The sequence below is a fragment of the Microcaecilia unicolor genome, chromosome 3 (assembly GCF_901765095.1).
Source record: "Microcaecilia unicolor chromosome 3, aMicUni1.1, whole genome shotgun sequence".
Classification (NCBI taxonomy): Eukaryota; Metazoa; Chordata; class Amphibia; order Gymnophiona; family Siphonopidae; genus Microcaecilia; species Microcaecilia unicolor.
Genome location: NC_044033.1, coordinates 27741242 through 27757785, shown reverse-complemented (window position 1 = coordinate 27757785; position 16544 = coordinate 27741242). Strand labels below are relative to the sequence as shown.

Here is a 16544-nt window from a genome sequence, read left to right as displayed (position 1 = left end):
AATGTGGAACAACCACAAAGCCAAAAGGGGGTTCACAATATCCACAAAAATTCAACAGCACAAAAGAAAGTGGAAAAGAAACCAACTTCAAGAGATCAGTCGAAACTCAGGGTAAGATGCTCCAATAAGCAATTTTATTTGGACCCTACACGGTCCGTGTTTCGGCTTTTTAAAAAGCCTTCATCAGGGGTCGATCAGTGAGTGCTCAGTTGTATACTGATTGACAGTGGAGCATATGAATTGATATCTCTAAATGCCGGGAAGAATACTGTCTCACACCAACAAATTCAATGTGGAAACTCAAATGTGTGAAACCATTCTTCCTGAGGGAAATATTCCGCAACTTGATACAATCAATGGTGCTAAGCCACGTAGATTACTGCAACAGAATTTATGCGGGATGCAAAGAACAAATCTTAAAGAAACTTCAGACCGCCCAAAACACGGCAGCCAGGCTCATATTTGGAAAGATGAGATTTGAAAGCGCAAAACCCCTACGTGAAAAAGTGCACTGGCTACCAATCAAAGAACGCATTACTTTCAAACTCTGTACCATGGTTCACAAAATTATCTACGGCGAAGCCCCGGGATACATGTGCATTCAGCTTTTCCTACTTGAGCACACAACTGTGGAACACACTACCAAAAACCGTGAAAACAACGTACGACCACCTAAACTTCCAGAAACTACTAAAAACTAACCTGTTCAAAAAGGCGTACCGCACCGAACCAACATAAATGCCTGAACACTGCTACACAATGCAACCAAAACACGTAATGGCTTCACATAACTCTTCCGTTCGATGTTTCCCTATGTGTCTGTTGCAATGATCCTTTTTCTACCACAACATCACATTGTAACGGTTCATACCGAAGTCAGCATACGCCTCTCCGGTACTATGTAAGCCACATTGAACCTGCAAATAGGTGGGAAAATGTGGGATACAAATGTAACAAATAAAATAAAATAAATAAATATAAGACATAATTCAGATTGTATCACCTCTCAAGTTGTCTACTGTATTAAATTTCCAAGTGACTTGTACTATATTTGGCATATTAAACATAGACTAAAAATCTGAATTACATAGGGATCTTGCCAGGTATTTGTGACCTGGATTGGCCACTGTTGGAAACAGGATGCTGGGCTTGATGGACCTTTGGTCTGTCCCAGTGTGGCAACACTTATGTACTTGGGATTCTAAATGGAATTTTGCTACTCTTTGGGGTTCTTCATGGAATGTTGCTGCACTTTGAAATTCTGCATGGAACCTTGTTATTCTTTAGAATTCTAGAATCCTGCTACTCTTTGGGGTTCTACATGGAACGTTGCTACTATTTGGGTTTCTGCCAGGTATTTGTGACCTGGATTGGCCACTGTTGGAAACAGGATGCTGGGCTTGATGGACCTTTGGTCTGTCCCAGTATGGCAACACATGTACTTATGTAGCATCTCAGTGATATTCGCAGATGAGTAACTGAAGCACCACATGTCCAGCATTGGATTCAACTGCAGCATACCCTCTCTGATTTGTCTTTTGTTGGTTTGGAACTGGTTCAACTTAAGCGAGGTGGTGATATTTCAGCTGTTCTTCTTCATAAGGAGCAACGCTATATTTTTGAATGGAACACTATTGCCCCTTGTGGATTAAACAGAGACATTGATTGGTTTGCTATTTGAACTGACATCATTAGCATTTCCTTATTTTCAGAGTGAGGTTGGCGTCTTTTGACAGTTAGCCTGGAGAACGTCGGGTGGTGGAGGCTCTTTTTTCCAACCCGTTAGCCCTTCTGATATGTTTTGATATGTCTTGTTGTTTCCCTATATATATTTTGATTTGCTTTATAACAGTTTATTCATTTTCTAATGCATCACTTTGTTCTACAGCCGTTGATATATACCTCCTGAAGCCGCCGCTCTGAGCGGTGAAACTCAGATCCTTGTTGGGGTTGCTTTTGTTGGTTTGGAACTGGTTCGACTTAAGCGAGGTGGTGATATTTCAGCTGTTCTTCTTCATAAGGAGCAACGCTATATTTTTGAATGGAACACTATTGCCCCTTGTGGATTAAACAGAGACATCACATCACCCCTCTCCTCAAATTACTACTACTACTACTATTTAGCATTTCTATAGCGCTACAAGGCATACGCAGCGCTGCACAAACATCACTTCACTGGCTTCCGATCAGGTACCGCATACAGTTCAAGCTTCTCCTACTAACCTACAAATGCACTCGATCTGCAGCCCCTCCTTACCTCTCTACCCTCATCTCCCCTTACGTTCCTACCCGTAACCTCCGCTCTCAAAACAAATCCCTCCTTTCAGTACCCTTCTCCACCACCGCCAACTCCAGGCTCCGCCCTTTCTATCTCACTTCTCCCCATGCTTGGAATAAACTCCCTGAGCCCATATGCCAGGCCCCCTCTCTGCCCATCTTCAAATCCCTACTCAAAGCCCACCTCTTCAATGTCGCCTTTGGCACCTAACCACCTCACCTCTATTCAAGAAATCTTGACTGCCCCAACTTGTCATTTCGTCCATTAGGTTGTAAGTTCCTTTGAGCAGGGACTGTCCTTTTTTGTCAAACTGTACAGCGCTGCGTAACCCTAGTAACGCTCTAGAAATGTCAAGTAGTAGTAATAGTAGTAGTACTTATATACATCAATGGTCTCTCTCTCTCTCTCTATCTCTCTCTCTCTCTCTCTACTACATGGCTTCTGGACTATATAACCAATGGTCTCTCTCTCTATTTTTACTATATGGCTTCTGGACTATATAGCCATATGATATATGGTAATTATTATGATGTGCCAGGGTCTGCTCTACAGCATGCATAGTTAAGTCCATAAGTCTCATCTCATATGTTTTTTGGGTGCAGACACCAAACCATTTTGATAGCCTTTAGACCCACCATCAGCCTTGAGGAATGTCCTTCAGAAGTGGACACAGTATTCTAGCCAGAGTCTCACAATGACCACTAGAGAAGATGCATTCCACAGAGCATGCAGAGGGTAGGGGGTGAATGAGGGAAGTAGGGAGTGATAGCCCGGGGGGTCACAACTGGCAGGGGTTGTACCAAGGGCTGTGCGAGTGGTACAGCTGCACAGGGTACACGGGAGGTGAGAGTGCGAAAATTGCTCCCCATTCATTGTTTTCTCTTAGGCGCAGTGCAGTGGGCAGAGACACATGAGGGCAAATCGCACAGGGTGTGATTCCAGCTTGGTATGATGCTGGCAATTAGCTCCACAGGAGTGTTTGATTCAGATTAAGGTGACCTGGGAGATTTGCAGCAGTTGGTTGGCTGCTGCAGGAGTGAGAGCAGCTATAGGGGTTTAGAGGTGAGAGCTAGAGACATAGGGAGCCAAAAGCCTGGCACATAGGTGCACCCATCTTCCCGACCTCTGTCTGGATTCATTCATATTGCAGTGCAGTATACAGTTGAATTGTAATTTGCTCTTCTCAGTTGTCACAAATGTTCTACAAAGCAAGATATAGTATAAAGGATGGCCTGTAGGACGGAGTCTGGGCTATGGAGAGTTCAGCAGTTAAGGTCAATCCAGGTGGTACCCTAGCTAGTCATATAACAGGACACCGGGAAGACAAACTTTCCACTAGTGATCTGGTGAAAGGCTTAAGAGGCACATTGGGAAGTGCACATGTGGTAACGTGAGCATAAACTATGCCTCATAAAGGTATAGTTATCTGTTTTGTGAGAATAAGCCTGCAAAGGGGTTTTTTCCACACATTTCTGCTTTAATGAGGTACTTTACATCATCTTGCATCACAGCAGCTCACTTAATTGATAGTTGAATAACAGTATATTTTTGCATACAGAAGGCTACTATCGTAGAGGGTAATTTCATAACAGGTCACTTAGGGATGAACAGCAAGCAGGTGCCGATTTTATAAAGACAAATGGAAGTCTATGTACCTCTATAAAATAATATTCCAGCAGAAATTATGGCTGGATTGAAGCCATGGAATGTACACCTGCTCACGAGCAGTCAGAAACGTTACAAGCCGGCATATTTCATTAAAAAATGCACGTAAGTCATAACTGCGCATATGCTGTGCCTAAATTCTACCCCACAACACACCTATACTTGAGTTGCATAAAAGTTTGGGCCTTCTTGTCACCGTACATACTTTTCACACATGTATCATCTGCAATCATTTTATTCTATTAACTCCTATTAAAAAAAGCCTCCATGTGTGAAAAATCCTTTAAAAATTACTTTTGTAAAGGGTATTTCTGGGTAGCCCTGGAGTCCATCTTAAAGGGGACAGAGTTAAAGTCCTACATGGATCACCTCGTTGCCGGAGCATGTAGTGACAGCAGCTGGCCTTACGGAATTTAAAGGGGGTTTGGACAGATTCCTGAGGGAAAAGTCCATTGAACATTATTTTTTTTAGGGGGGGGGGGGGTTGCCGGGTTCTTGAAGCCTGGATTGGCCGCTGTCGGAGACAGGATGCTGGTCTTTTCCCAGTATGGCGGTGCTTATGTACTTATGTACCTCCTCCCGAAAGGCACCTCTGCATGCCCTAGCAAGACCCCTCCCCACTTCCTGAAAGCATCCCAACAAGATTTCTCCACCTCCCCCCCCCCCCCCCCCCCCCCCGAGGCATCTCTCAGATCCTTCATCCTCTCAAAGACTAGAGTTGCCAACTAGATCCAGATTCACCTGACAGAGCACTTGCGGGCACTTGTAGCCTTGCTTTCTTAGAGAATCCAGTGGGGGAAATCAGAACCACATGTCCCTGCATGCAATGGAGTAAGCCCAGCACTGGATGAACCTTGTCGGGCGAATCTGGATCTAGATGGCAACCCTACCAAAGACCCTCCCCCTGATTTCTAGCAGGTGGGGCAGGAGTGATCCTGCCTTGTCAGATACTGGGTTCAAAACATCACCAGTTGAGCCCTAGCCGTAGTGAAACCCTTAGTAAATAAGGAATTAGACCATAAATGGAAGTGAATAAGATTTTATTCTGATTTCTCTTACCCTTCCTCTCAATATATGAAACCCCAGTTTATCATAAAATAGTTTCCCCATATTCATATGTCAAACTATTACCTTAACAGTATACAGAACTGTCTAAAGCCTCTTGGGAGTTCATCCACTGACCGTGAATTCACGTTAATTGCTGTTTCAGATGTCGTGTACGCACTGTGAAAGAAAAAAAAATAATGGCTTTGACATAAAACTATATAAGGTCCCAATGTAATAAACTACTACTACTACCATTTAGCATTTCTATACACTATCCTTTATCATGGTGTTTTACTTTTGATTTTCCTGTGCTAATCTTACTCCCCATGCAGTGAGGTTTTAGTGTGAAAAAAATCTGCAGTCGAATTCTCACACTAAAGTGCAGAACGATTAGCAGGCAAACCCACTAAATTAAGAATTGCCCCTAATGTAAAAGCTTCCTCTGAATTTTGGTGCAGTTCCCTTAACATTGGCATTCACATTAGTTTCCACACTCGCTCATCTATATAAATAATTCTCACCTTGAACATTCTGAAGGCGGGGACACACTGAAGCCCTACAGTGTTGATAGGCTAGGCTGTCAGCACCACTCACCTCATGCACCACTCACTCTCAGTCAGAGACCCACCCTCAGCCACGCCCCTTCCGGACATAATTCGCAACCTCAACGTTCTAAATGAAGCGGCAACTTCCTCTTGCACGGTGGTGTAGATCGAAATTTGTATTTTTCACCCAGGACTGTCTGCCCCGCCCTCGCGTCACGACGTCGTGACGTGGAGGGCGGAGCTATGACAATCGACGTATTGCATCGCACAGCAGCCCCGCCCTCGCGTCTAGACGTCATGACGTTGAGGGCGGGTCATGAAGAAACAAACCACAACACAACTACTGCGCTCTGCAATGCCTGCCCCACGCCGTCCCTCCATGATCCAGCCTGCCACCCACGGAACGATGACACAGAGACACAAAGGAAGCCCCTTCCAGGCTCCAAAACGCTCTGCACGTGCCCCCCCCCCCCCCCACAGCAACATCAATCCCCTTGCCACCTTTCCATCGCTGTCCGGCCGCTGCTGCTGCAAAAAAACAAAAAACGGACACAACCTAAAGGTGAGAGGGAGGGAGGCAAGCAGGCAGGCAGGCAGGCAGCCTGAACATCTGAGGGAGGGAGGGAGCGAAGCAACCAAACAACCAGCCAGCCTGAATGTAGGTGGAATGGAAGGAGGGAGCCAGCTTGATCATGGCAATGCCAGGGATGAAAACCTTGCTAGTGCCTGTTTCATTACTCTCAGAAACGGGCCTTTCTTACTAGTAACAAATAATTAAACCAAATGCCGACTTAGTAAGATGGACAAAAACTTGGCCGCAGCTTTATTTACATCAACATGTAACTTCTTTACCGTTTTCACATCGACCTGCAATGCTCTTGTACCACTTTACATGACTAGTCAGTACCGACCTTTCTTATTACACTAACCTGCTTATAATCGAAATAGAAAAATGCCTATATTGTGACCCAAATCGGGAGATAGACGTTTATCTCACAAAAACGAATAAAGCGGTATAATCGAAAGCCGAATTTGGACGTTTTCAACTGCACTCCGTCGTGGATGCGGACAAAGTTGATGGGGGCGTGTTGAAGGCGGAACTGGAGCGTTGTTATCGGCCGATCAGAGATGGGCGCCTTTCGCCGATAATGGAAAAAAAATATGCGTTTTTAGCGAGAATTTAGGGCACTTTTCCTGGACCCAGTTTTTCCACGAATAAGGCCCCAAAAAGTGCCCTAAATGACCAGATGGCCACTGGAGGGAATCGGGGATGACCTCCCATGACTCCCCCAGTGGTCACAAACCCCCTCCCACCACAAAATATGCCGTTTCACAACTTTTTATTTTCACCCTCAAATGTCATACCCACCTCCCTGGCAGCAGTATGCAGGTCACTGAAGCAGTTATTAGGGGGTGCAGTGGACTTCAGGCAGGTGGACCCAGGCCCATCCCCCCCCACCTGTTACACTTGTGCTGGTAAATGGGAGCCCTCCAAACCGCCCCCCAAACCCACTGTACCCACATGTAGGTGCCCCCCTTCACAGGGCTATAGTAATGGTGTAGACTTGTGGGCAGTAGGTTTTGAGGGGGATCTGGGGGGCTCAACACCCAAGGGAAGGGTGCTATGCACCTGGGAGCTGTTTTACCTTGGTTTTTTTTTTTTTGGTAAAAGTGCCCCCTAGGGTGCCCGGTTGGTGTCCTGGCATGTGAGGGGGACCAGTGCACTACGACTCCTGGCCCCTCCCACGAATAAATGTCTTGGAGTTATTCGTTTTTGAGCTGGGCGCTTTCGGTTTCCATTATCGCTGAAAAACAAAAACGCCCAGCTCACAAAAAGATAAACGTCCATGTTTTTCGAAAATACGCTTCGGTCCGCCCCTTCACGGACCCGTTCTCGGAGATAAACGCCCATGGAGATAGACATTTCCGTTCGATTATGCCCCTTCACGGGCCCTGTTTACTAAGGTGAGTTAGTGTTTTTAGCGTGTGTTTACTTAGAGCACGTGCTAACCACCTATAGGGATACTGTAGGCACATACATGGTTAACACACGTGCATGGTTAACACACGTTAAAAATATTAACGCGCCTATAACGCTGCTTCGTCAACAGGGCCCTAATACTTTAATCCCATGTCTGATCGAGTAAGACCTGCGGTATCGTCAAAGCCTCACCTCCTCTTATGGCAGTTTCACATACAAGCAGATCACCCTTTCAATAATACAAATAATTTTATTCATCACTTTTTCCATAAATTAAGCTCTGTGAAATTCGTTTGACATATTACCGCCAAAATGATGACAGCCTAGAGCTTGTCACCGCTCGCCCCCAGATTGTACAGCTGCGGCCAAGGGCGTCTGAAAAATTGCTTGTAGCAAATCCTGGATTTTATTTATTTATTTATTGCATTTGTACTCCGCTTTTTCCCACCTATTTGCAGGCTCAATGTGGCTTACATATTACCATGAGGCGTAAGCCGCCTCCGGTGATGAAACAAATACAGAGTGATGTGGTAGAGAATGAGATGTATGTTACAGACACATAATAGAATCGAGAGAAGAAGAGTTATATAACGTTCGTTAGTTTCGTTGTGTTGCTGAATCCAGGCACTTAAGTTGGATCAGTAAGGTATGACTTCTCGAACAGGTTGGTCTTTAGTGATTTCCGGAAGTTGAGGTGGTCGTGTGTTGTCTTTATGGCTTTTGGTAATGCGTTCCATAGTTGTGTGCTTATATAGGAGAAGCTGGATCCGTGGATTGATTTATACTTGAGTCCCTTGCAGCTGGAGTGGTGAAGATTTAGGTATGATTGTGACGATCCAATTGTGTTTCTTTTTGGTAGGTCTATAAGGCCAGACATATAAACCGGGGCTTCGCCATAGATAATCTTATGGACCTGGGTGCAGATGTTGAAAGCAATGCGTTCTTTCATTGGGAGCCAGTGCAGTTTTTCTCGTAGTGGATTGTACTAAAAAAATATGTCTAAACTCTATGTCAGATAAATAAATACCACCACTTCGATACAGCCCTGGGCAATCAGTCATCAATAAATCATGAGTGAGTGAAATACCTCCCACATTAACCACAGTTCCACATTAACCCTCTTACGTAAGTGCTCAATAGCTTGCGCCTGCTTAGCATCCCGTGCTAACGTTTTTAGTGCTCGCTAATCATTAGCACGTGCTAAACGCTAGAGACGCCCACAGGAATATATAGGAGTCTCTAGTGTTTAGCGCACGCTTACTTTTAGCGCACGCTTAAAATGCTAGTGCGCCTTTGTAAAAAGGGCCTTAAACGAGGAATTATCTGTGACCAAATTAAATGGGTATAAGGGAACTGACACGCTAAACAAAGAAAAGTCCTTTTCATTAATCTAATTAAATCAACACCCTTTACGTAACACAGATCATTCCCACCCAAATGTACCAATATCAAATCAAGGTAAGAAAAACGTTGAGCCTGAAATAAAGTAGGCAGCAGCTGATCCCAGCACATCCCACCCAGTCCTAACTAGTGAATTGTAATGTCTGATGCTGTTAAACCAAGATGTTTTTCCCATCTGGATTCTTCAGCACATTTGCCAGCCCAAAATACATAAGAGTGTCCACAGAGCCATATACACACATCCACTGGATTAAGACGTAGTTGAGAAACTAATAAAATAAAATAACAAAATAGAAAAAAAAATGTCAGTTAACCATCCATTTCTCTAATATAACCCAAATATCTATCAGATGCCCACTGCCCTACTCGGTGGATTAAAGCCAGACTCTCTCCCTTAGTAGCCAGAAAAGGTGCTGCTCCAATTCGAAATGAATGAGTCCCAAACAATGAAGGGTCAAGACCTACATGAGTCAAACCAGTTTTAAGTACCCCTGCAAATTCAAAACAAGAGGATAGTTGTCACTGTGAACCAACCAATACAATCCATCAACAGGACATATATACATATATAATTCAGCTAAAGTCGCTGGACAGGCCACCAATTGAGGAGACGTCCGCAACGAGATTCAAGTATCATGGCCCAACTGATCAGTTTTTGAATGCTTAATAAGCAGGCGAAGTGTGTTCTGCTCCATTATTACATCACTCAGTAAGCCTGCCTCACCTGTTGCTTTCTGAGTTCGATTCCCACTGCAGCTCCTTGTGACTCTGGGCAAGCCACTTAACCCTCCGTTGCCCCTGGTACAAAATAAGTACCTGAATATACTATGTGAACCGCTTTGAATGTAGTTGCAAAACCACAGAAAGGCAGTATATCAAGTCCCATTTCCCTTCCCTTCCCTTTCTTAGACGGGGCAACCAACTCACTCATCCTCAACGCACAAAAAAAATGCCAACGAATAAGTCAGTTGAAAAAGTGTAAAGGTGAGAAACAGATAGACGTTAAAGCTCCAAGCAATGCTACCAAGTTATCATATAAAACTTTGATAACACCTCCATCCAGTCATATAAGCTTTCCATGTATTGGTGCTAAGGCGTTCTGCAGCAACTGAATGAAGAATTCTAAAAACTCATCCACACCTCCGCAGGCATCTCTACAGGTGCTCCCTCTGCTCCAGAGGCTAATGTCTGAAAACATGGAACACCAGCTTGTATTTAATACAGATAAGATGGTAACCAGTTGGTTTTCTGGTGGTTCGACGACTCCTTCAGCTCCAATTCTGCTTTTGGGAACTATCATTACTCCAGTTTCATCGTTATTTTGGATTCCTCTCTTTCATTTCTGCCTCAGGTTTCGCACCAATCAAAATATTGTTCCTTCACATTTCATCAACTTGGGTTATTCGTCACCACTTTGACCATGCTCTTATTTTTTCTTTCTTTACTGCCCATTTAGATTATTGTAATATCATGTATACAGGCATACTACGCTCTACATGTAAGAAACTACAAATCCTGCAAAACACTGCCATAAGATTGCTCTGTTATGCTCGTCGTTTTGATCACACAATGTTAATTACGTCACCACTGGTTACCAGTTGAGTATAGGATCACTTACAAAATAGCCATGTTTTATTTATTTATTTTATTTATTTATTTATTTTCGGGCTTTTGCTATACCATAACTTGATCCCAGGCGGGCGACTAAGAGGTTCACAATAAAACGCTAAAAATCTGGCTCCTGTGCTGAGGTGGTGGAGGGGGGGGGGGGGGGGTGAGGAAGAAGAATGAACAGAAGGGTGAAGAGGGAAGGAAAAAGAGAGGGTGTTAAGAGGGAGCAACAGAGAATGAGGCTGAAAACAGATGAGTTTTAAGAAGAGTCTTGAAGGACTGAAGAGGTATAGTCTTTCTAAGGGAAGTACATTCCAAAGTTTAGGTCCTAAGTAACTGAAAGCAGTTTCCCATGAGAGTGAAAGATGGACTTTGGCTGTCGGGAGTTGGGGTCCCCTGTCAGCACAGGTACGCGACGGAGTTGGCTCGCGCTGCTATGTTGTGATTGGGCACTGTCGCTGCTGACGCACCCGGAAGTGGGAGACGTCATCAATTCAGGAGATGGATACAGAAGCACGAATGCCTCAAGGCTTATGTCCACGCAGTCAGCTTCAGAACGTTGGAGGTGCGTTTTATTATATAGGATTGTAGATTGTACACCGCTAAGCTGTGCCTTGGCAGCTAGGGCAGTCTAGCAAGTTTTAATAAACTATAAAGTAAACTATAAATTACTACAGACACAGCACTTCCTCACTTCAGCTCACAGGAAATCAGAATAGCAACAGTTAACTTCTAAAAGCACCCCCCCCACCCCCCCCCCCCCCACACACACACAACTCATTGACACTGCTACTGAATTCCAGGTAAGCACAGATTGAATAACAAATTAATTAAACTTCAAATAAGGTGAACTTCCTCCCTCCCTGCCACCCACTACCCTCAAAATTCCTCACAACAAAGCCCACCAATTTTTTTAGCATCCCTTGCTCTCACCAAGCCCCGCCCCAAGACTCTACATAACCAATCAATTTGCTTCCAGACCCCAATCTCCAAAACTTCCATCCAGGGGTGTGCTGGTAAATTTTTAACAACAGGCTCTTTCTCCGGACATAGCCAGCTCTGCAGTTGGAAGGGCCAGGGGTGGCCGGGGGGGGGGGGGGGGGGGGGGGGGGGGGAGCCTCCCTCCCTCCCTCCCTTTGTGCAGGCATGCTAGGCATACCTTTGCTGGCAGCCAATAAATGGACTGCCACCACTCCCAATGTCTTGCTCCGAGCAGCATGCTGGATCTTCTCTCACATGCTCGAGAAGTCCCAGCCTGCTGTCCAGAGCTGGAAACAAGGAGCGGGGAGCAGCAGTAGTCTATTTACTTGGCTGGCAGGGCTCAGCATCCCCACCAGCAAAGTAAAAGAGAATTCAGCAGGGGGCCCAAGTCCACATTTTGGGAGCCAGTTGTTAAAGTAGCCATGGAGGGCCCTACTTTAACGACCGGCTCCCAAAATTCTTAAAATCTTAACAACCGGTTCTTGCGAGCCTGTGAGAGCCTGCTCCAGCACATAACTGCTTCCATCCCAACATTGCAACAACTGCTCCTATACCCCTTTTAAATACATTTTAACATATCTGCGCACCCCCTATAACCATCCTCCTATTAACCAGTTATATTTTAATTCACTTTAAATTAAATGCATTCCTTCTCTTATTTCATCAGCTCTTCCCTTTTACCCACTAGCCTACTTTTACCCTCCTTACAGCACTTATTCCTTAGTGTTATTTTCTTTAAATTCTTTTTCCCCCATTCCACTACCAGACTAAATGAATTTACTACAGCAACGAAACCAATGTTATGATGCCCAAGTTAACCTATGGGCTCTCTTTATCTTTAATTCAGCTTGGGACTCAAGTAAAGATTCCATATAAGAGCAGCAGGGTCATCTGAGGTGAAGCATCCCCCGAATCAGGGAGGTCCTTGCTCAGAGAGCCTCCATGAAGCTGGATCTGCCCCCCCCCCCCCACCTCAGACCAACAATAACTATTTTGTGGAGGCCTCCAGCACAGTGGCGTAGGAAGGGGGTGCGGTGGGACGGTCCGCCCCGGGTGCACGCCGCTGGGGGGGGGGGGTGTCGGCTCCGCTGGTTCACTGCTCTCTCTGCCCCAGAACAGGTTACTTCCTGTTCTGGGGCAGAGAGAGCAGGGAGCCAGCGGAGCCGACGCAGCTCTCAGCGACGTGCCCTCGGGGCGGAGAGGCCCTCCTGCCCGTCCTCTTTGGTAAGAATGCACCCTTGGGGGGGTGCGCGCTCCGGGGGGGGTGCGTGCGTGCACCGAGGGGGGGTGCACCATGCTGCACCCTGGGAGGGGTGCGCAGCGGCAAACCGCCCCGGGTGTCAGCCACCCTCGCTACGGCACTGCTCCAGCAACATCCTCCTTGTTCCACCGCCATCCTGATAAATGGTGTCACCTGACCCTTAGCGGTGCATCAGCAAAATACTAATAGATGTCTGTCTTGCCCAAACAAGGCAATGTTGTCCAAATAAGCTTAGTGCGCCTGCGCCATTGTAATGTATGGCTTTTTACACTGAGCCCTTAATGTTTTTAACTTTACGTATTTTACCTTTGTTCATTGGAGGTGATCACAATTTTATTTCCTTCCCTCAGTTTCCATAGGAAGTCATCTGAATCTTTGACCTTCTCCCAGAAGAGAGCAGTTAGGGACCTGGTTTTCTCCAAGCACATCATCTCTTGTTCTCTGCTTCGTCTATCAATACTCGCTAGGTCAACTGCAAGAAATGGCAAATATTCAGAAAAATGAACAGTTTCAACTAAATTTAATATACATGTGTTTATATTATTGTTAGCGATGGAGATGACTGGCAATGTTGGCACATGATGTGGCAACTTAACATACCGTTTCTTGGATTTCATAAGTTATATGTCCATGCTTTGAGCCCTTTGTCTCTTGATGATCTGAACAGAATCAGATCATCAAGATCATACCTAAACCTGCATTATCCAAATTGTAAAAGACTAAAATACAAAACAACCTACGCATCCAATTTCTCTTTCATAAGCGCACAACTATGGAATGAACTCCAAAATACAGTGAGAACAATCCATGACCACTTAAACTTTAGGAAATCACTCAAGACTCACCTATTCAAAAAAGTCTATCCCAACGATCCAACATAAAATCCCAGCGATATAGCATAACTAATGATTGTACTGGACAATTTATAATCTTCACCCTTTGACCCCTTGATACCTGATCCCAGTCTACCTCATATGATCAAAATATAAATTTGTATCTGTTATCAACCGAATTGGCAAACGCCTCTACGGTACTGTGTAAGCCACATTGAGCCTGCAAATAGGTGGGAAAATGTGGGATACAAATGTAACAAATAAATAAAAATAAATATTCTTTATTGGATGATGGTTCATTTTGTTACATGTATTGATTTTTTGTTATATATAATGATTTGGGGTTTTTTGTGTGTGTTTTGATAATTTCATTTTTTGTGGTTGTGTACAAAACTAGAGGCCCTTTTATTAAGCCGCGTAAGCGTCTACACACACCCAATGTGCGTCAAAATTGAGTTACCGCCTGACTACCGCATGGCTCTTGCGGTAATTTCATTTTTGGTGCGTGTCCTATATGCCCATCTGAAAAATATTTTTTATTTTCAGGCACGCATAACGGACGCTCACCAAGTGGCATTTGATGCACGTAGGTCATTACCGCCTGGATTCTTTACCGCTGGATCAACGGCTGGCAGTAAGGTCTCGTGTCCAAAATGGACACGTGGCAATTTTCATTTTGCTGCATGTCCGTTTTTGGCAAAAAAAAGGCATTTTTTGTAGGTGCGCTGAAAAATAATTCTGTGTGCACCCAAAACATGCATCTACACTACCGCGGGCCATTTTTCAGCGCTCCTTAGTAAAAGGACCCCTCTAACCCATTTGGAGACATTTACCTTGAGAATCAAAGCCTTGACAAGGTTAAAGACTTGAGAACCGGGCCTGCGACTCACAAGTTTCAAAGTTGTTCAAATGCAAACTCTTTATACGCACAAAATTCTAGTCATTAGAAATAAAGACCATCTGACCAAATTATAAGATGGCATTAATTTATTTATTTATTACATTTGTACCCCACACTTTCCCGCTCATCACAGTCTCAATGCGGCTTACTTAGTAACAAGAGAATACAATCTATAGTAACAGAATCAACAAGGATGTATGTGATAGGACAAATGAACAAGGAGTAAATGGGATAGAAGAGGTATGAGAAAAAGGATAGGGATAGGTAAGGCGGTGGAGCGATAAAGGAGAAGATGGGAAGAGCATGGAGGGTAAGAAGGTTGGTAGGAGATATTTTCTGAGTCATTGTAGTTAATGGTTATTTGAACCGGTAGGTAGGTGGTTTGCTTATGTTTACTTATGATTGGTCGGGTCACTTGGGTAAAGCTACATAGTAACATAGTAACATAGTAGATGACGGCAGAAAAAGACCTGCACGGTCCATCCAGTCTGCCCAACAAGACAACTCATGTGTGCTACTTTTGTGTATACCCTACTTTGATTTGTACCTGTGCTCTTCAGGGCACAGACCGTATAAGTCTGCCCAGCACTAGCCCCGCCTCCCAACCACCGGCTCTGGCATAGACCGTATAAGTCTGCCCAGCACTATCCCCGCCTCCCACCACCGGCTCTGGCATAGACCGTATAAGTCTGCCCAGCACTATCCCCGCCTCCCACCACCGGCTCTGGCATAGACCGTATAAGTCTGCCCAGCACTATCCCCGCCTCCCACCACCGGCTTTGGCACAGACCGTATAAGTCTGCCCAGCACTATCCCTGCCTCCCACCACCGGCTTTGGCACAGACCGTATAAGTCTGCCCAGCGCTATCCCCGCCTCCCAACCTCCAGCCCCGCCTCCCACTACCGGCTCTGCTATCCAATCTCGGTTAAGCTCCTGAGGATCCTTTCCTTCTGAACAGGATTCCTTTATGTTTATCCCACGCATGTTTGAATTCAGTTACCGTTTTCCTCTCCAAGCATCCACCAGCTGTTTGAATAGATGGATTTTCAATAATTTCATAAAGGGAAGATATTCATTAATTGACCGAATGTGTTTAGGTAGAGCATTCCAGAGTTGGGATCCCAGGTAGGGGAAGATCGATGCATTGTAGGTTTTGTACTTTAGACATTGTTACCAGCTTTTCAATTATACTGACTTCATCAAGGCAGAGTAAAATGACCTAAAAATGAGCCTGGCTCACTATGCAGATAAATTAATTTTACAGATGTAAAGAAGAAGGATTGTGAGAGAGTTCTGTGTTTAAAAAAAAGGGAGCGGAAAGTAAGGGAGAAAAACAGGAAGACTATCTCTGGAATTGAGTGAGGAAACCAATCTTTCTATTATCTTCTTCTTTTGTGTCATTCAAAATGTTTTATCGTTTAGCTAATGAATATCTTACATTCCTGAGAGGTTCTGAAGCTTCCTTTTAGTACCTTGGAGATAAGATCATTGATGCCATAGCTCAATGTCGCCTCCCCGCCATTAAAGTGTCGCCTAGATCTTCCCTATGAAGTGTTATGTTATCAGTTCTGGAGATTTATTGTCATTCTTACTTTTTAGCCTATTTCATCCGTGTAGCATCCCTCTTCACATTTTCTGCTTTGGACAACATATACTGTAACTTATTAGTAGACTAGTAAAAAAGGCCCGTTTCTGACACAACTGAAACGGGCGCTAGCAAGGATTTTGTCGGAGTGTGTATGTTTGAGAGTGTGTGTGAGAGTGACTGTGTGTGAGAGAGAGAGAGAGAGTGAATGTGTTTGTAACAGAGTGAGACTGCTGGGTGCGAGTGTGTGTGCTCTGTCCCCTGGCCCCCCTGCAGTCACCCAGCGATTCTCTTGTCTCCCCTGCTCCCCCTGCAGCCACCCAGCGATTATCCTTTTTTCTTGCCCCCCCCTGTATCCACCCAGGGATGCTCTTCTGTCCCCTGCCCCCCCTCCCGCCACCCAGCGAGTCTCCTGCGTCCCCTGCTCCCCCTCCAGCTACCCAGTGATTCTCCT

At 44.9% G+C, this 16544-nt stretch overlaps 1 protein-coding gene across 1 annotated transcript in view; it reads right to left on the bottom strand.

Annotated features, from left to right (window-relative positions):
* Positions 1-16544, bottom strand: part of ABCG8 (ATP binding cassette subfamily G member 8) — a 71102-nt gene that overhangs the window by 16669 nt on the left and 37889 nt on the right. Inside the window, exons 7-8 of the mRNA XM_030194581.1 lie at positions 13077-13242; positions 5075-5167 (exon numbers count right to left, since the gene is read on the bottom strand). Coding sequence (XP_030050441.1) covers positions 5075-5167; positions 13077-13242 — 259 coding nt within the window. The remainder of the gene's footprint in view (positions 1-5074; positions 5168-13076; positions 13243-16544) is intronic.